This window comes from Portunus trituberculatus, unplaced genomic scaffold (genome assembly GCF_017591435.1).
Source record: "Portunus trituberculatus isolate SZX2019 unplaced genomic scaffold, ASM1759143v1 PGA_scaffold_470__1_contigs__length_26490, whole genome shotgun sequence".
Lineage (NCBI taxonomy): Eukaryota > Metazoa > Arthropoda > Malacostraca > Decapoda > Portunidae > Portunus > Portunus trituberculatus.
This window is the reverse complement of record NW_025541638.1, coordinates 5227-26490: the sequence shown is the minus strand read 5'-3', so window position 1 is coordinate 26490 and position 21264 is coordinate 5227. Positions and strand designations below refer to the sequence as shown.

At 46.2% G+C, this 21264-nt stretch overlaps 1 protein-coding gene and 1 pseudogene across 1 annotated transcript; both read right to left on the bottom strand.

Moving 5' to 3' along the window:
- Window positions 1-4389: 4389 nt before the first annotated feature.
- Window positions 4390-5137, bottom strand: LOC123500690 (histone H3-like). The gene has a single exon (XM_045249339.1). The coding sequence runs from the start codon at window positions 4870-4872 to the stop codon at window positions 4513-4515; it is 360 nt and encodes a 119-aa protein (XP_045105274.1). The 5' UTR covers window positions 4873-5137; the 3' UTR covers window positions 4390-4512.
- A 4731-nt stretch (window positions 5138-9868) lies between these two features.
- Window positions 9869-14171, bottom strand: LOC123500689 (annotated as a pseudogene).
- Between the last annotated feature and the right edge of the window lie 7093 nt (window positions 14172-21264).

Here is a 21264-nt window from a genome sequence, read left to right as displayed (position 1 = left end):
ATTTAAAACCCGAAGAAGGGATAGTGCCTGCCGACAAGACTCCTTAAAAGAGCAAAATGGGGAACCCAGGTGAGACGGTTGTCAAATAAAAGGCCAAGATATCGAGTCGCCTCCACGCATGAGAGGCGTCTATTGGCGAGGTATAAATCCGGGTCTGGATGGACACCACGGTTGCGACAAAAAATGCATGGCTACGGTCTTCAAGGTGGAAAATCGAAAACCGTTCATGTTGGCCCAACTGGACACCTTATTGATCGCCAGTTGGAGCTTGCGCTCAATCAGTGACATTCTAGAAGCAGCAAAGAGATGCACAAGTCGTCCACATATAAAGAACTGTGAATGCCATCCGGTAGAGTATTTATAACACCATTTATTGCAACTGCGAATAGCGTAACACTAAGAATACTTCCTGTGGGACACCGTCATTTAAAGCTGTAGCATCGGAGAGAACACTCCCAACTCGAACCCGTAAAAACTGCTGGATAAAACTGCTGGATAAAATCAGCTTCAGGGTGTGATAAAATGTAGTCGTCAACGTTAAAAAGGATGATTGTTCTTTTTGCCCGGAGTTCTGGTGGCATAATGGGGTCGAAACCTTCTTCTTTTAGGGCTGCAGAACATGTTGTCTGGAAAATTTTGTCTATCACATTGTCCGATTGGGTAAGTGTTATATACGAATCAGGCGTTGGGATAACCTTTGTGGCATAGATGATGTGTTCAGATAGAATCTTCAGTAGCTTAAGCTTGACGCTGTTGTTCGGGTCAGGGTGTTTGATCCTCACCCTGGCCATGGTGGCATTGGTATTATGTGGTGGATTAAACAAAACACAAAATTCCTATAAGGGGGCCGGAGCCCGACATACGACCCAGCTAATATAGAGTAACAAAAGAAGCCTACCTATGCAAGACAATATATTGGCCCAATTGCTAAAAACTGGCGTAGCCAACTTGTCCCGCGCCTACTAACTGAGTTTTTGGCCTACCCTACCGGTGGGCTTAAGGCAGCCCTCTAAGGGCCCCCCTTGGCAAGCTGCGGGTTCACCTTCACCACACAGGGGGACGCTAAGGCCAAAAGGAAATACAGTCACAGGGAAAAAAGTTTCTGCACAAGGGCGGTATCTCAGCCAAGAGGGAGATTCCCGGTACGCTTGTGCAGATGCGGCCAGTGGTAGTCAGCCGTAATCTAGGGACAGTTCAGTGGTCCAGGCAGCTCCCTCACTTGCGCGTTGCACACCCACACTAGCCAGAAGCCACAGCCCTTCAGCCGGTGACAACTAGCAGGGAGGTGTGTGACGAAGGCGCAGTCGGCAGACAGAGCAACTCAGCGGCGAGCGAATCGGCGAGCTGTTGTCTGCAGAGGTAGTTGTTGCTTCTATGGCTGCCAATGTCTGCTGTTCTCTGTTCTCTGTTGTGTGTCTGTCTGTCTGATCTGTTCTTCGGTGGGCTCGTTTCCCCTATATAAAAGGAAGATCGGATCAGCGCGTAACACGTAACGCCCAACCGGGAGGCTGGCTCTCGCGGCGACTCGCGATCCTGAGCAGGATTGCTTACATATATGGCACTCTTCAAGTCGGGTGCAACACAACACAACTCTTCGCAAGTTGAACGATGCCTTTACTACCATGCCTCCCAAAGCATCAGGAAAGGCTGCCAAGAAGGCTGGCAAGGCTCAGAAGGCCATAGCCAAAGGGGACAAGAAGAAGAAGCGAAGGAGGAAGGAAAGCTACACCATCTACATCTACAAGGTGCTCAAGCAGGTCCACCCCGACACTGGCGTGTCCTCCAAGGCTATGTCGATCATGAACTCTTTCGTGAACGACATTTTCGAGCGCATCGCTGCCGAGGCATCCCGCCTGGCACACTAAAACAAGGGCTCCACCAACACCAGCCGGGAGATCCAGACTGCCGTCCGTCTCCTTCTGCCCGGCGAACTGGCAAAGCACGCCGTCTCTGAGGTAACCAAGGTTGTCACCAAGTACACCTCCTCCAAGTAAACTAACTTAACTGTCAGTCAGCTAGAAGGGGGGGAAGAAGAAAAAAGAGCAACTGCTGTCAGACAGTATTCAAACACTACCCGGCGCCATAGGAGCCACACCTGAATCCAAAAAAAAGGAGACACAATATAGACAAGTGTGGATGGTGGTCGCCACTGGTGCACCAGAGCCGGATGGATGGATATGGATGGATGGATGAGCTAGATGGCTGGCTCGTCATTAATGAGGCTCGCAACCGAGTCAGAGCAAAGAGATCCATCATCCACTGCACAATAGCAGCAGCCCGTAGTAGTAGTAGTAGTAGTAACTCGGGTTACTATTTCATAATGCGAGGAGGACTTCTGGAATGAAATCAAACAATAAAGATAAAAAAAATAAATGAAAAGAGAATAGAATATAAATCAATGCATGAATAAGAAAGAAAATTGGAAAAGAGATAAATAAATAAATAAACAATCAGACCAACGAAAAAAAAACATCTACCCCACATCTCAATGATGATGATGATGATGATGATGATGATTAAGCGTACGTACGATACTAATCACGGCAGGCAGGCTTTTGAGGGTGGGTGCATTCATGCTCTTCTTCTTGATTAATGATGATGATGATACCTCCTATTTCAGTAACAACGTTTTTCATCACACAAAGCTCAGGAAGCACACATTTATTATAGCTTGTAACATGAATCTTCGCTCTTTTTTTTTTTTTTTTATTTCTTTCTTTCTTTGTATTCTTGACTGAATTGCAGTGAATCAATCAATCAATATATCTACAAATCAGTTTGGAGGGGAAAGCAGTCATTCTCCATCGGCCACCGACATACTACTGATCAGAAACATGCACATGGAATATCGGATCCTAGACACAGAGAAGAAGGTTGAATAAGAGAGAAAAAAAAAAAAAAAAAAAAAAAGAGAGAGAGAGAGAGAGAGAGAGAGAGAGAGAGAGAGAGAGAGAGAGAGAGAGAGAGAGAGAGAGAGAGAGAGAGATTCTCGAAAGTTTGGACGAGAACAAAGCTGTGGGGCCTCAGGACATCAGCCCGCGCGTTCTACGCCAGTGTGCTGCTTAGCTGGCGCGCCCACTCACTTCCCTCTTCAATCACTGCCTCGCCACCTCCACATGGCCTGAAATGTTGAAAAGAAGCAGTGTAGTGCCTCTTCACAAGAAGAACTCCAAGGCAGAGGCAAAAAATTACAGACCCGTGTCCTTGCTGCCTGTGCTGAGCAAAGTGCTTTTAACAATTGTGGCCTCACGAGTGACGCAGCATCTCGAGCGCCACCACCTGCTGATCAACAGGCAGTTTGGGTTCAGGCAAGGGAGATCGGCGGCAGACCTGCACCTGCTCCTCTCCACGAGGAGCCCTGGACCGAGGCAAGGCAACAGCAGTAGTGGCTCTTGATATCGAAGCTGCGTTTGACAGAGTTTGGCATACAGCGCTCATCACCAAGCTCCGTGCTGTAGGCGTGGACGGAGCACTCCTCCAGCTCCTAGAAAATTACTTGAGAGCCAGGCACCTCAAAGTAATTATCAATGGGCGGGAATCAAAACCACAGCCCATAAGGGCAGGCGTTCCTCAAGGGAGCTGCCTCGACCCTTTGCTGTGGAATGTGTATATCAATGATCTGCTACACCTCGTTCCTGTAGCGAAGGCGTTTGCAGATGATATAACACTATCCCATAGCTACGGAATGGAGGAGAAAGCTGCAGCCACCTGTGACATCAACGCCACCTTGAGCCGCATCGCAGCCTGGGGAAGGAAGTGGCATGTTAAGTTTGCTGCTCACAAAACCCAGCTGCTAAGCATCACCAGGACGAGTGAAGCCCTGCGCCTCGCCTTCAACGGGGAGACACTGACGCCGCGGGAGGAGGTGGAGGTGCTGGGGGTAACTTACGACCATAAGTTAACTTTCAGGACCCACTTGGTGCGACTAGCCAGAGAGGCCTCAGGGAAGCTGGCATCCCTGAGGAGAATCTCCTACCTTCTAGACGCCAAAGGACTGGAGTTGCTCTACAAGTCGCAGGTCCGCTCCTCCTTAGAATACGCCTGCCTTGCCTGGGGCGGCGCGGCCAGCAAACATCTCGCTCTCCTGGACAAGGTCCAGGACCGAGCGGCGAGGCTCATCAGGGAGAGTGAGCTCGGCTTCCACCCTACACTGCACACCCTCCAACACCGGCGGGACGTGGCGGGCCTCACCGTCATGTTCAAGGTGCAGCAGCAGACGGTGGCTCACCTGCATGAACTCTAGCAACCTGCCCGACAGGCCGAGATTGCCACCAGAACCGTCATCCGTGCCCCTGGGGAGCTGCTCCAGCCCAGGTGCAGAACGTGGCACCAACAAAGGCAGTTCCTCAACACGTATATCGGCTTGTGGTACGCTTTTGTTGCTGTGCAAGCGAGTGTAGAGGGCTGCTGGTCCACGCAGCAGTTCAAGTGTACAGTGAATGAGTGGCTGCTACGGACAGACAAACAGAGGCAGGCTTTCGGATAGAAGGCATTAACTGTGACTTCTTTAGCCTAATATTGTACTAAGTATGTAATGTATAATGTACAAAACTCTTCGAAGAGACCCACGAGATAAGCCTCGGAAGCTTCCTGGAGGGCCATGACAGCGGAGGACTGGAAGCGGAGGTCAGTCTTGAAATCCTGGGCAATTTCACGCACCAAGCGCGGGAAAGGCAGCTTCTTGATAAGCAGTTCGGTGCTCTTCTGATAACGGCGGGTCTCACGGAGGGCCACGGTTCCTGGCCTGTAACGGTGGGGCTTCTTTACACTTCCAGTGGCAGGAGCAGATTTGCGAGCTGCCTTCGTGGCAAGCTGCTTGCGGGGCGCCTTGCCACCGGTGGACTTGCGGGCCGTTTGCTTAGTACGTGCCATGGTGAGTAAGGAAGTAAGTAAGTTACTGCCGCTCGGAACGAACAGTGTCAAACTGACTCTGTGACTCAGGGTGCAGGTACCATCTCTCCACCTCTCTCCGCAGCCGGATGTATGCAAACAGAGCCGGTGTCCACCACCCCTTGGCGGGGCGGAAGGTGTTCTACGGTGAGCTTCCTGCTCTTCCTAACCGCTTGAACCAACACCCCCACCCCGCCAACTCAGGGCGCAGAGCAGAGGTAGAGGAGAGTAAAGAAAGTATATTAAAAGCCAGTTGTCCTCTATGTATATTATGTAAGTGCATGTATTTGTTTTTGTATTTCTTTTGTAGCTATGTGTTCCTGTTTTATAGTTAAACCGTGTATATGGGACGTGGATTAATTTTGTTGAGTTGCGTGATTGGTTTGTTGAACCAGTTGTGGCCTCTAGTTTGTTCGTTATCTGCTATTGCGTTCTTGTAAAGGGTGTCATCTAGTATGGTTTCTAGTTTATATTTGATTTGGTTGCCTCTTTTGTGTAGTGTGAGGTTGATAGGTAATAAACTAGACTGTACGTGTAATTTTTCTGTAGTTTGTGTGTATGGGTATTTCTCATCATATACAAATCTTAGAGATTTGTATTGAATTTTTTGTAGGGATAGTATTTGTGTGTTTGATATTGCATTTAGTGTGTATGTCGGATATGTTAAGATTGGAAGGACACATGCTTTTATTAGGTGTAGTTTTATGTTAGTGTCAAGTTTAGCAAATCGTTTTACTATTTTAAGTGCAAGATTGGCTTTTTGGCAGATATTTGAAATGTGTTTAGCGTATTTTTGCTGTCCCACCTTCAGTCCTAGTATGGATGCTTTATTTGCATATGGGATATTTTCTCCATCTATTGTGACAGGGGATGTCTTTCTTATGGCAATGGGGAGGACAGTGAATTTTGCAGTGTTAGTTTTAATTTTCCATTTATTTTCATAGTTATTAATGTTTCTTATTTCTCTCTCTATCTTTCTTGCTAGCATGTTTCTTGATTTACCTGGTTGAATTATAATTTGTGTGATGTCATCTGCATATTGTATGTTAATTCCGTTTGTTAATGGAGGAGGTATATCATATGTATATATTGTGTATAGTGTCGGGGACAGACTACTTCCTTGAGGGACAATGTAATTCCTGAGAGAGATGGAGGCTGTTCTGTTGTCTAAGAAACTGCTGAGTAGTTTTGCGAGTATAGTAGGTGTTTGTATTTGTTGTATTTTGTATTTCAACCCATTTATCCATACTTTATCAAAAGCCTTAGAGACATCTCTAAGTACAATACAGCATTGATTTTTGTTTGCTACTGCGTTTGAAATTGTTTCCGTTATAGTTGCTAAAGCTGTGTTCGTATATCTGTTCTTGCGAAAGCCGTAGAGAGCAACAGAGGTGTTCCAGAAGCATTTTCAACAATATAAAATTTGCTTAAAGTTCCTGTCAAGCGCCGCAATACTGATAAATTCAAAGCTAATGCAGCATCATTTGTGAACAAATCTGAAACCCTGTTTGATTTAGCTACATGTAAGTGTTCGAGGTTTGATAACTGTAACTGCACATCAGAAAGAAAAATCCCCTACCAAGAACAATGTTTTCTACAAGATCAAAGAACAGCACGTGAAATGTTTATCAGTCATGCCATTGACAAAGCTTCATCTCTCAAAAAGCGCAGAATCTTAGATCGTAGATCAAAAGACTATGTGAGGTGCTTGCCAAAACCTGTTGATTCTGAATCCCTAGATGAAATAGTAATGCTCTCTTCCTCATCAACATCAGATGAAAATGAGGATTCCTGCGCCTCTGACTTTGAAAGTAGTTTACCTAATTATATGAAGGAAAAGAAAGGTGTAACTGAAATTAAGAAAGTGCAGAGAAATGTGTCTCTGTCAAACTTTGCCGTTGCTTGCGACAGAGTTGGAGTTTCCAGCAGAGCTGCAGCGACAATTGCTTCAGCAGTTATTGACGATCTCACTGTTGGAAATTAAATGCAGGTGATAGATAAAAGCAAAGTAATGAGAGCAAGAACTAAGTCCAGGAATGAAGCTTTGGCCTCCATTGATTTCAGCAACATAAAAAGTATATACTTTGATGGTCGTAAAGATTTGACTCTAAAGCTCAAGGAATCAAATAACAAAAAAACAAGGACAGAAGTGACTGAAGAACATGTGACCCTCATCGCTGAACCAGGCAACATATATTTAGGGCATATAGTACCAAACAGCGGGAGTGCAAGGGATATTGTAAAGTCTATTTTATCATTCACAGAAGAAAATCACATTGATCTTGAAAACATTGAAGCAATTGGATGTGATGGAACAAATGTCAATACAGGATGGAGGGCTGGAATCATCAAGAGATTGGAGGAACATTTGAAACGACCATTACACTGGGCTGTGTGCCAATTACATGCTAATGAATTACCTCTCAGACACTTGCTTGTTCAGCTTGACGGAAAGACCAGTGGTCCACAACAGTTCACAGGACCTATTGGCAAAGCACTGGCTAATATTGATAATTGTGAAAACCTCCCAATTGTTCAGTTTTGTGCTATTCCATCAGAAGATATTGCTGTGAGTGATGACCTCCGGCAAGATCTCTCCTCTGACCAGAAATATCTACTTGACTTATATTTGGTTGTGTCTAAAGGTGAATGCAGTTCTGCAGTGGCAGCTCGCACTCCTGGTAAAATGGCACATTCTAGGTGGCTGACAACAGCTTCTCGAGCCCTGCGGCTTTATGTATCATCAGAAGAGCCAAGTGATAATTTGAAAAAAATTGTCAAGTATATCATGTTTGTGTATGTTCCTGTATGGTTCGCTATTAAATGCCAGCCAACTATTTCTCAAGCTGCCCGACATGCATTCAAGATGATTAGCAAATGTCAACAAATGGAGGAAGATATCCAAGAAATTGTCATGCCTGTACTAGAAAGAAACTCTTTTGGGGCTCATTCTGAGAGCATTCTTGTTGCAATGCTAACGGATGACAATTTGTCCTACAAAGAACTAGCGTGGAAGCGGATTCTCAGGATAAGAGAAGAAAGCCGTCCTACTGGTCGAGTTCGAACATTCAGAATACCAACTCTTAACAGGCAAGCAACCAATTATACAGAATTAATTGACTGGAAGAAAACTCATGAACCAATATTCACTAAACAAATTGAAACTGATGAAATCAAGTCCATGATTAAAAGTAAGGAATTTCCCAATGACATCATTCCACCAATTCCATGTCACACACAGGCAGTGGAACGCCATATCAAGATTGTGACCGAGGCATCTGCCTCCGTGGTTGGGGTGAAAAACAAAGATGGCTTCATTATGAATAAATTGAAGTCCAGAAGTGTCATGCCAAAATTCGACTCAAAATGTGACTTCAAATGCTGTGTAGGTGGCAGAATATTGTTGGTTTCTAAAAAAAAGGTGCGTAGTCTGGTGTTTATTATCTTTTCATATATTTTGCCTGGTACATCTAGTAATGATATAGGACGAAAGTTGTTGGGGTCAGTGGATGGTCGGTCTGGTTTTGGAATTAGTTTTATTTGTGCGTGTTTGAAGGTGTTTGGGAAGTATCCCATGGAGAGAGAAATGTTTAGTAGTTTTGTGTATATTTGTTATCACTTCCTCAGGAAGATTTGACAAAATAGTTTTATTTATTTTGGTGTGCCCTGGAGTGTTGTTTTTTAATTGTTTTATTGTGTTTTTAATGTCTTGTAATGTGATGGGAGATATATAGTAATTATTTATATTAAGATTGACAGGATTTGCATGTTCGTAAGGGCGTATGAGTAATCTATTGTTATTTATGTATTCATTAACTACATGGTCATTCTATTGATCAAAAGTCAAGTTTTCCTCTGGGCTTATTCTAAAGACATTGCTCCATATTTCCCTAAAAAAAATCTTTCTTTTTGTTTTTCTTCGTAAATTTTATTGTTATCATGTAATAAATAGGGTTTTGTCTTATTTTGTTACCTTTTAGCTGATTTATATTTTGCCAGAATTTTTGTGGTTGTCTGTACATATGATTTATTTTCTTTATTTTGTTTTCCGTTTTTATTGCTTTGCTGTTTGCATTCTTTAACTATAGCTTGCCTGATGGTTTTATATGAAATGTATTTAGAATAATTCCATCCAGAAGACATGCTATTTTCTATTAGTTGTTGTGCCCACCACTGGAGTTTTTATTTTAAGGGTAACTAATGATTTTTGTGCTGTTTTATATCGTGTGGTTGGTATGTGTTGAGCCATGGTAGATGTTATTACTGTTGTCCATTCTTTTAATGAGTTTTCTAGTGTTTGTTGATCCATGTAGGGATCTATGTTGATATTTCGTGTTTTAATTTGTGTTTCGCGCTTAAATTCCTCCCAGTTGGTCTTCTTGAATAAATACGTCGGTGACGTATCCATTTTTATGGGGTTTGCGGTGATTTTTATGATAATTGGTAGGTGGTCAGATGAGGTTGTAGGTCCAGTCTGGATGTCTATGTTATGGTATGTTTTGTTGTTTGTTAGTATTATGACTGGTGTGGATATGTCATGAGATATAAATGTAGGGAAATCCGGTCCTATGTGAGTAAGTTTATTGAAAAATGTGAGCATCATCAAGGCTTTACCTACTTTGTTTTCTCTTTTATTGTCAATGCCTGGATGATGTGCATTAAAATCGCCTATTATATAGGTAGGGTGAGATTGTGAAGCAAGTTTGTGAAAGTCGGTGATGGGAAGGTATGGTCTTCTTGGTGGTAAATATGTAGTTGCTATGTTGATGGTTCCTGTGCTTGTTTCTATTGTAATTTCCAAGATATCTGTGTCAAAATCATCTGATATCTTATGTTTTATGTTTTGCTTAATTAGGATTGCCGATCCGTCATGTGGTTCTTCACTGGTGTTAATAAGGTAGGTAGTGTAGTTGTGTATTTTTATGTTTTCTGTTGTTTTTAGACCATGACTATTAATTAGGATAATATGTGGATCAATTTGTGAGTAGGTTGTAATTAGTGTGTGTTTATTGGTGTTCCAGTGGGCGACGTTGTGCTGAATTATTTTAACGTTTTCTATTGTGTTATGTACTATATTGAATATGTATGATGATGTGCCTATTGGCTATGTTTTCTTGCAATTTTGTTGTGTTTTGGTGGGGTCAGTTCACTGGGCAAACCTGTGGCAGGGCGTAACCAGAAACACTGTTTTCCCAATTGCAGTTTATTTACAGAGCACATAACTAGCAGCACCGCAGACACCACAGTCTTGGTGATCACACGTCTCCAACGTCGTGTCTCCCTCCTCCCATGGCCGTCTCCTCCACTGGCACGGCGGCAACACATGTAGGGAATCCCACGCACTCTTTTAAGGGACCACAACTCGCCCACACTGGCTCCTCGTGCTTGATCCCGTCGCTCGTGCCTCCCCTGCGGCACGACCTCGCACACAATCTTCGCTGGACAGAACAGGGGTAGTGGTGTGTATGGCGGCTGGTGTCCGTCTGCCGCTGCGCTGGCTAACCTGGAAAACGTCGCCTCCTCTCATAGCTGCCGGCAAGAGCCACGTCAGTCGGGGGGGGTAAACTACCTTAATTTAACCACAAACGAGCGGTAGTGAGCCAACAACACTCCGTCAGTCCACACTCCCCCCTGATATCTAAATCACCCAGGCACTCAGTCACCATCTCCCAAAAGCCCTCAATCACACAGCAGACACCTGGTAGATTGTTTGATTCTAACAGAACGCCTCAGCACCACACTCCCAACATCTTCACTGTCTCTCTCCGAGTCCTCCTCCTCACGCTGCTCTTCTGGAGTAGGAAACGTAACCACCAGATCCTCGCAGTTATTGTCCGAGTTGCCTACTACTCTGTCCTGGTGTCTTGGTAGTGAAACGCGATGTCGCAGATCACGAACGTGACGAGGTGTACCATCAACTTCGGCGACTTGATCCGATTCCACTCTTTGTATTGCTCGTCGCCGCGCACGCCGGGAGGCTTTACCCAAACTTCTTTTCCTACATGGTGAGGGTTATTTTCTACTGCAGGGTTGCTTCTGCTCGCGTCTTCTATCCGCACTCTCACCGAATACCCGTACAACATGTTCGCAGGCGCAGAGGTAGGCGGGCGTGATGTTGTAGAGGTACACTGCTTCTGCTATGGAGCATCTTTTCTTGCCGCGATGACCTTCACTGTCCTGTGACACCTTTAAACGACACCATTTCCAGACGGTGAATACGCTCCCCGGAAGTGCATATTCTCGTTCCAACGCAAGGCAAACTGAGCGAACAACTTGCTGCGGAAGGCGGTGTCATTGTCAGTCAGAATCTCTTCCGGAGCCCCGCGCGCACAGAAAACTGCTTCCAACTGCTCGATGATGTTATCACTCGTTTGTAGCCTCAGCGGGCGCCAGATGGTGAAGCAAGAAGGCCCGCAGTCGATGAGCGTGAGATATGACCTTCCTCTACAGTGCGTGATATCCATCCCAACCCGCTGCCAGATGCCCTCCACCGACAGGTTGCCTTTACTCCACTTCACTGGCGCTGGGTCTATGGACAGGCATATCTGGCAGGAAGCGACAACAGCACGCACCTGTCCTTTCGTCACTGCCGCGTTGACTCGTTTTACAAAGTACAGCGTTCTTCTTACCCCAGGGTGGCCACGATAATGGTGGTTGTCTGTCACTAATTGGTCAAGGGGAGTTTCGACAGCTGCCGCACACACTGGCGGTGGTTCCATGACGTTGGCCGCGGACGTCCTTAACCATCGCTGTGGCATGCGGGTGAAGACATCTGCCTTGTTCTGGCTTGAGGGCACCAGCGACACTGTGAGTACGAGTCCGCACTCCTTAACCAGAGACATCACGATCTCGAGTCGTCGGCGAATCAGCATCTCGCTGGCAGCTTTTGTTTTTAGCATTGCTCGTCCAGTGAGGCAGTCGTTAATCCAGCGGTGGACAGTCACCAATTCAACCTTACTCATCTTCCATGCCATAGCAAGGTTGAGTCCTTTGATGACCGCATCAAGTTCAGCCATGTTGATGTGGCTGGCGCCGTCAGGACGCAACCAGCAGGCGTCCTCGATGATCTTACTTTCCACCTCGACTGCTGCTCCCATAGCTAAGGAGCTAGCATCCACCCACACTTTTGCCTCTGTTCCTCCTACATCCCATCTTCCTCGAACAGGGTCGTCCTTCAGTACCTTCCCTGCTATTTCCTCCAGGATACTTCGCAGGCCGGCATCGACGATGATGTCATCCCAGGTGTGCGTAGCCGCGTTAGCTCTTCTTTTCACGTAGTCCGCTGCCGCTCTCAGCCACCCACACACTGGAAAATGGCCAGTTAACTTGTCGCAATAAGAAAAAGCTGTTCGCCGCGTCAGGCGGGTAGGCACACCACTCACCTTGCCATCACGTCCCCAGAGCAGCATGCCACTCTCCCCTCAAACTCTCAGGTCCAGCACTCGAGCGCCCTCTGTAACGCGCTCATAAGCTCATAAGCTCCGCCACCCGACGAGCCATGATGATGTCCTCGTTAACGTAGACATTATCAATGTAGGCCGAAGTCCCACGTTTCACGTCGGGGTCTTGTGATAACGCAGAGCTGAGGACAGTCTTCATTATTAAGGGGGCGACGTTCAGACCAAAACCTAGACGTGTGAGGCAGTACTTTCGCCTTTTATACATAACAGTCTGATATGGCCAGAGCGACTCGTGAATGTGCACTTGTAAGTAGGCATGCTTCAGATCTATGATGGACACATTCTTACCTTGCTTCCGCCACTCTCTTAGTCTGTCGGCGCAGACATCAGAATCTGCCGTGTAGGTGTCTATATGAGTGTTCAGCTCCCTGAAGTCAAGAACAAGCCTCACCTTTCCTTTGTTGTGCTGCACAACTGCCATAAGAGGAATCAGTCCTTTTGCAGGACCGTGCTTGTACTCGTCGTGCGGCACCAACCATCCGTCTGTTATCCACTTATCCACCTCCTCCTCATACCTCGATCTTATTTCACTTGGCACAGCGTACTCCTCCACCTTGTTCAGCAAGACGCCGGGCTCGTCTCCCCCCGACATCTTCAACGCCGCCGTCCAGGTGTTACTTGCAGTATCATAGGCAACACTGAAGTCATGTTCTTCCACTTGTATGTCAGTGGTAGCGCCGGCAGCCGCGCAGATCGGCGCGTCCTCGACACCGAACCGTACTTGCCGGTGCGCATTGACAGCAACTCCCCCCAACGCCACAACACCGTTCATCCCTAACACGAACGGGAACCCCAGGGGCTTGTCACTCACCACAAACACTTTTACATCAACAGAGGCACTGCTGTGAAGTTGGAGGCGCACGACACCCGTACCTTCGCATTTCTGCTCCTCACCGCTTATGGTCAAAATAGCCACATCTTCTTTCCTTCACTTTCTGCAGCACGAGACGTGAGCCACGCACCGCGAGCACCCAGTGTCCACCAGTACTTTGCGCATGTTCCCTTCCAGCCACACCTCCGCGATGGGTAGCGCCTCATTCACTGCTTGTCCAGAGAGGAGGCTGGCGCTGACGCCTCCCCTCCACGGTCGTTTCCCGGGCATGCCAACGCGGTGTGGCCCAGGACACCACAGCGGTAGCACCTCACACCACGTCTCGAAGTGCGTCCAGCGCTCCTCTGGCTCCTGCCGCTATAGGTGTCTTGACGAGCCAAGCAGTTTCTGGCAAAGTGGTTCACACCACTGCAGACGAAACACCGTTGATCTGGGCCAATGTTCGTATTCCCAGCCCTGGCGCCGAAACATACTTCATGGACACCACCGGCACCGTCGTCATGGACCACTGCCCTCGTCCGCGCCAGGATTTGAGGCAGGTCAAGTGTCTTCATCCCCGAGCCCGCTCTCATTAGTCGCCTGATGCCTTCCGGAAGACCAGCGACGAAAGCACAGGTGAGTCCCTTCTCGGACATGCCTCCGAACAGTGATGCCAGGCGGCGTAACTCCGCCAAAAAGACATCCGGACTCTCACCAGCTTGTAGTTTCCGGCAGATGAACTGTTCGTATGCGATATACGAATCCACGGCAAAAGCGCCCACAAGCGCCGACTTGATCTTCTCAACTTTCTTCCTGTCCGCCTCTGCAAGCTGCAAGTATACGGCGAATGCACCTCCCGACAGACGCAGAGTGATAACACTGGCCACATCACTGACGTTGCGCAGCTTACAGATGAGCTCCAGCTTTTCTATCCATTCCACCACTGACTGCGCGCCTGAGCCGTCGTACTCCGGTATCAGTCTCAGATTAAGGGAGGGTTGGTCTGCCATAATGCCTAGATAGCTTGTGGCAGGGCGTAACTCGAAACACTGTTCTCCCAATTGCAGTTTATTTACAGAGCACAGAACTAGCAGCACAGCAGGCACCACAGTCTTGGTGATCACACGTCTCCAACGTCGTGTCTCCCTCCTCTCATGGCCGTCTCCTCCACTGGCACGGCGGCAACACATGTAGGGAGTCCCACGCACTCGTAAGGGCCCACAACTCGCCCACACTGGCTCCTCGTGCTTGATCCCGTCGCTCGTGCCTCCCCTGCGGCACGACCTCGCACACAATCTTCGCTGGACAGAACAGGGGTAGTGGTGTGTATGGCGGCTGGTGTCCGTCTGCCGCTGCGCTGGCTAGCCTGGAAAACGTCGCCTCCTCTCATAGCTGCCGGCAAGAGCCACGTCTGTCTGGGAAGTAAACTACCTTAATTTAACCACAAACGAGCAGTAGTGAGCCAACAACAGTCCGTCAGTCCACAAAACCATTTCTTATTTTATTGATTTTTTTATCATCAGCTACTCTAAAGCAATTATCAAGATTGATTTCATTATTGATCAAGCTTTTCCAAATTTCTTCCTCTGTGAAGCTCTTTGCTGTGTATCTCCATTTGTATATTCCTGCCATTATCCCATCTTCTATTTCCTTCAGACTTAGCTGCCTTCTTATTGGCCAACCCTTACTCTTCCTTGCAACTATGATCATTCCCAAGTATGGTCCATTAATCTTTTAGAGCTCTGGCAATTGTTCTACGGGTTCTATTTGTACTTGTGTGTCTTCCATTGTTATATTTGTGTCTGTGTTAAATGTGTTTTGAGTATATGGGAGTGTGTTTGTTTGTGTGGTGTCAGTGTTTTGTGAGTTTCCTTGTTGTTGTTGCTTTTGAGGTTCTGGTACTGAGTTGCTGTTCTTTGATATCATTGTCAGAATCTGCTTAGATGGTGGGTTTGAAGGAAGATTTATTTTTGGCAAGTTATTGAGTGAGAGTGCTCTGTTAAATTCGTCATTATATGTGCCTGGGTTTACAGCGTTCATCATGTGACCGTGAAGCATGCACGACATGATCCTAGCGCATGTGTCCCTGTCCACTGGTTGCTGTGTGGGTGTGCTATTAGTGTTGACAGTCTGGCTATATGTTTTGCTTGTATTCAGAGAATTTTGCTTCCTTTTTGTTTGATTATCTCCTTCCTCTTCTTCCATTTGAAAGCTAGTGTTCGGTGAGGCTCATCACAGTTGATGCAATTTTTAGTAATATTGGTACATGTTTTCCAAGTGTGCCCTGTCTCAGCACACTCAGAACATATTTCATATGTTTTAGGTTTGGAGCAGGTATTGGTCGTGTGGTCCTCAATAGCATAACATTTCATAATGTCAAAATGGGGATGAAATCTTCTACTTTTATATTGTAGTGAGGAATGCTCATGTTAAAAGCAAGTAGTCCTGTTTCTGTTGCTTTTTTGGCTGCGGTAGAGCTGTTCAGGGTTACTTTTATTATCTTTGTTTTAGGGATCTTATATACATTGTCAATTCCTTCGTTTAGGAATATGTTCTCATTTAAGAGTTCATCACTGATATATTTTTCTGTCTTGGAGTAAATGTGGTCGTCTAAATTTAGCAGGACAATCGTTCATTTTGCCTTGACTTCTGGAGGTAAAACTGTTGAAAATTCATCCTCCTTCAAAAGACTGATGGTATTTAGAGAGAATATTTTGTCTGTGTCTTCGTCCGTCCTTGTTAACACAATGAAGGAATTGGTGGTCGGTATGATCTTGGTAGCATAGATAAGTTTTTTTTTTTTTTTCAGAGAGAAGTCGTATTAGTTTTAATTTGTTCTTCCCGGAGGGATCTGGGTGTTTTATCTTTACCCTTGGCATTTTAAGCATCGGCTGAGAACATTGAGTGGTGGTATAGGGTACAATTTAAATATATAGAAACCTAAAAGGGCTAAAGGCCGAAAAATAACCACAGCTAATATAGTAATCAAGTCCTAATTGGGGTCGAAACCCGACATTCGAACACAGCTAACGATTGTTAGGTAATTAAAGGAGCCTGCCTAGGCAAGCCCTTCAACCAAGAGGGAGGAACCCAAAACACAGGTGTGTTGCACTCCACTTGGGCAGGTGACTGACACCAGCTGGATATAATTGGCAGGAAGGCAGAGCAACTCAGCGGCGATAGATTCGGCGAGCTGTTGCCTTCTCTGGACAAAGGTGAAGCAAAGCGGATCGGAGCAGAGCGGGGAACGTCCGTACAGGTCGGCTGCTAGCTACGAACTGTGTCGAGTTGAGCGCTTAGGCTGGCACTTCTTTATATACAGTTTGCCGGGGCCCAACCTTGCCTTACGATTGGACGGGAATGACGTAAGAGTCTTCGACAACCAAAGAAAACTACCCCCTCCCAACCATAACATGTCATGGGTAACTCAAAGAAATTGAGGCAGGCGAGAGGAGAGAAGGAGGAAAAAAAAAAAAAAAAAAAAAACACACACACACACACATACATACACACACACTTGTCACAAATAGAGTGAAGAGAGAGAGAGAGAGAGAGAGAGAGAGAGAGAGAGAGAGAGAGAGAGAGAGAGAGAGAGAGAGAGAGAGAGAGGGAGAGAGGGATAGAAGGATCCCACCGACAATTCTAGACGGATTTATTTTTATTTATTTATTTTTTTAGTTTACATGATTTTACCGGATATGTGCATAAATGGCAAAATTAGAAAATGGAGTGATTTTCGCGCGCGTCCCCCCCCAATATCTAGCGGGGGCAAGAGGACCCCACGATTCGACGAGCCAGCTGGATGTCCTTGGGCTCTCTCTCTCTCTCTCTCTCTCTCTCTCTCTCTCTCTCTCTCTCTCTCTCTCTCTCTCTCTCTCTCTCTCTCTCTCTCTATCTATCTATCTATCTATCTCTCTCTCTCTCTCTCTATCTCTATCTCTCTCTCTCTTATTCTGGCTGGCAGCGGGAGAGGAATTGACCCGTGGATTAACACGGTCACTTTAACCTGTAACCTCACTCGGTCACCCAGAAGGATGTGACAACGCTCGAAGGAAACGTTGTCAAGCATTGTTGTTCCGTTTGCAAAACCAGTGGCAGATGCAGATTTGCGAGCAGCCTTCGTGGCAAGCTGCTTGCGGGGCGCCTTGCCACCGGTGGACTTGCGGGCCGTTTGCTTAGTACGTGCCATGGTGAGTAAGTAAGGAAGTAAGTAAGTTACTGCCGCTCGGAACGAAAATTGGGCGAGTTGAGAGCTTAGGCTGGCACTTCTTTAAATACGGTTTGCCGGGGCCCAACCTTGCCTTACGATTTGACGGGAATAACGTAAGAGTGTTCGACAACCACAGAAATCTCCCCTCACAACCATAACAACATGTCATGGGTAACTCAAAGAAATTGAGGAAGGCGAGAGGGAGAAAAAAGAGGAAGGAAAGAGAGAAAAAAAAAACACACACACACACACACACACACACACACACACACACACACACACACACACACACACACACACACACACACACACACACACACACACACACACACACACACACACACATACACAGAGTCACAAAGAGAGAGAGAGAGAGAGAGAGAGAGAGAGAGAGAGAGAGAGAGAGAGAGAGAGAGAGAGAGAGAGAGAGAGAGAGAGAGAGAGAGAGAGAGAAAGAGAGAGGGAGGGAGGTAGAGAGGGACAGAAGGATCCCACCGACAATTCTGGACGTTTTTTTTTTGTTTACATGATTTTACCGGATATGTGCATAAATCGCAAAATTAGAAAATGGAGTGATTTTCGCGCGCGTTCCCTCCCCCCCAATATCTAGCGGGGGGGTGCTTTCGCCCCCCCTCGATCTTCCAAAAAATTTTTTCGGCTTATTTGCATAAATTTGCATAAAATTTACATAAATTAGAATAAATTAGTATAAACATTGCATACATTAGCCCCTACCGAAAAAAAAAAAGACAATTTCACAATATGATTATTTATAATGCAAGGGTCACCAACAAATAGCATAAAAATCGTAATATATACACAAACACACTTTAGTAACTACGATCCACACACACAAAAAAAAAAAAACATTATATTTTACATACAAAGAATATGATTTATCAAATATACCTGACATCAGCAAAGCAACCATTTTAGATTATAAGGTCAAATTAGGATGGATGGATCATGTAAAGCTAGCAATCGATCATTTCATTCACCCAATACTCACTGCAACATCGCCAAGACAAATTCTTAATCAGATTATTAGAGTCTGAAGATCACTTAGACGTTGGCATTTTGGGGAATTTCCCGGCCTGCGGCGTTGCTGGGCAAATTAAGGGATTAGAGCCTATGTATCAATGAGAACCTTGCAAAACCTTTGCAAAACCAGTGGCAAATGCAGATTTGCGAGCCGCCTTCGTGGCAAGCTGCTTGCGGGGCGCCTTGCCACCGGTGGACTTGCGGGCCGTTTGCTTAGTACGTGCCATAATGAGTAAGTAAGGAAGTAAGTAAGTTACTGCCGCTCGGAACGAACAGTTGGGCGAGTTGAGAGCTTAGTTGTTGTTGTTTAAGATTGCTACCTGTATAGGGTGGCGTGGGCCTTTACTGCTTGAAAGCGGCCCACACATGTAATTCTTATGTTGTAGCTAAGGTGTCGGTGTGTCGTGTGTATATTTTCTCAACTCACTATGCGCGGGAGGAGTCTAGCTTACTCGCAGAAGCGAAGTGCTAGATACACCCTCCGCTGCAGAATGTTAAGATATATACACTCTTAGTTGTGATACTTGCGTTAAAGGTGTCTTTCAATCATATATCTTTTCGGATTCGTCGTGCGTTGGGGAGTCTAGCTGACTTGCATGAAGCGAAGTGCTAGCTAGATCCACCCCACGCCGTAGAATGCGGAAAGAAATATGACTGGTCTAGCGCGGCGGTGGCCGAGTCGCGACGAGAGTGATAAGCTTGTCTAGCTCGGTTTGTTGAATAATGTGAGGAGCAGTCGCTCCCCGTGGAAGAAAATGAGCTGTATTCGGGCAATCTTCTATGTAATGTGTAATTGGTGTGTGTGTGTTTGAGTGTTGCAATGTCTGCATGTTTCTGGGAGAGTGTCTTTGAGCTCAGAGAAACAGTGGTAGCCTAAGCGGAGTCTGTGTATGCGTGTTAAGATGTGTCGTGGTAAGTTATGTGGTGGGTGTGGTGTGTTTGTAGTTGCGATTGTATACCAAGTGGCACTAGAGGATCCTTCAGCTGCTTCACGTCTAAGGTCGAGTTGGTTGCGAAGGCGAATTGTTCTTTTGATGTTGTTTTGGAAATGCGCCTTCGAGGGAGCAACGTTGACAGTGACAGCTGGGAGCTTGAGAGCATTTCGCGCGGTGTGATCAGCGAGGTCATTCCCTGCAATGTTTGTGTGGCTGGGAATCCAGTTAATAAGGATTCTCCTGTCTTGTTCTCGGATTCTCTGTGCGCTGGCATGTATGGAAGTGATAAGGTGTATGTTGTCTGTAATGTGTTTCTGTTTTAGGCATTGGATGGCGCCCATGGAGTCTGTGTGTATGATGATATGTTTGTGTCGTGTTTGCGCGTGTGCGAGAGCTTTCTTAATGGCAACTAGCTCGGCTTGTAGCGTTGAGGAGTGGTTGGGCAGGCGGAAATGTCCCGTGTCTTCGTCATGTATGTAGGCTGCTGCTGCTCTGTATGTCGTTGGATCAACTGACCCGTCAGTGAAATAAATTTCAGCTCTCTCACAGTCTACTGTTGCAAGTGCTTGTTGGGCTTGTTGATTTAATTCTTCGTCAGTGAGATTTGCTTTTCTAGATGTTAGAGCAGTGACGGAGAACTCAAAGCTTGATTCTTTCCACGGTGGTTGGTGAGTGTAAGTGGGGTGGGGAGCATCAGGTGTTTGTGACAAGAGAGATGACTCAAGCTGCAAGGTCTTAATCCCATGTGCGGTCTTGTAAGCCCATGTCTTTTTCCTGAAAAGGTTGTTATCATGGGCAAGGCTTTGGCGGATGTTTCTAATGGTGTTGGTGTATCTCGGCTCTGTTGCCTTTTTCCCCAGGAGTGAGATGTTGATCGCGTGGATGCGGTAGTTTAGCTGCGGGATTGCTGCCTCAGTTCTTAAGTTGCAGAGTTTTGCCCATCTTGGCGCTCCAAGGATAATACGGAGTGCTTAATTTTGTAGTGATTCTAGGTGTTGTAATTGGCTTGGTAGAATGGTTACAAGTATGGGGGCAGAGTAATCTGTGATGGATCTTATGGCTTGAAGATAGAACGTTTTTAAAACTTTGTGATTGACGCCGTCTTCAGTCGTGGTGATGGCTCTCATGACTCGAAGGCGAGCGCGGATTCTGTCCTTCGTTGTGGCAACATGATGGTGGAATTTCAGTTTGCTATCGATCCAAATTCCTAGGTACGGGTGGCATTGTACCCATTCTATATCAGTCTGCTGTGCTCTTAGTGGAGGTGGAGATATGTTGCTAATGAAATAGACTGCTTTAGTCTTGGTGAAATTTATTTTAAGTCCCAGAGATTGACACTTTTCTGTTATTACTGTTAAGGCACGTTGTGCTTGCCTCAGATGGTGTGTTCCTGTGGAGACAATAGCTACATCGTCTGCATAGCATAGAACTTTCGTATTTGTTCCCAGTGTTAAAGATGCAATCTCTTCAATCAGTGTGTTAAAAAGATAAGGGCTCAGGATGCTTCCTTGGGGCGTACCGTTTTCAAGGATCATGTATGGGGAAAGATGACCTTGAAAATGGGCTTGAGCTCTTCTGTCTGTGAGAAAGTCTCTCGTCCACTGTAGTAGTCTGCCTCCTATTCCTTTCCGTGCGAGAGCGGTGAGAATGGGTTTTGCATTGGCTAGTTCGAAGGCTTTTTCCATATCAAGGAAGATGACAGCTGTTTTTTTTCTCTGCTACACTCGTTAGCATCTCAAATAGGCAGTCTCTCGTCCCACGGCCTCTCGTGTACGCGAAAATGTTGTGGTGAAGCGGACCAGCCGCCCACTGCAGTCTGTTTAGTATCATTCTTTCTGCGGTTTTTCCAAGACAGCTGAGCAGTGATATCGGTCTTGTTTTGCCTGGTTCCTTGGGTTTGGGGATGGGGTGTATAGT

Coding starts and splice junctions, on each gene's coding strand:
- LOC123500690 (XM_045249339.1), bottom strand. CDS start 4,872: ATGGCACGTACTAAGCAAACGGCCCGCAAGTCCACCGGTGGCAAGGCG.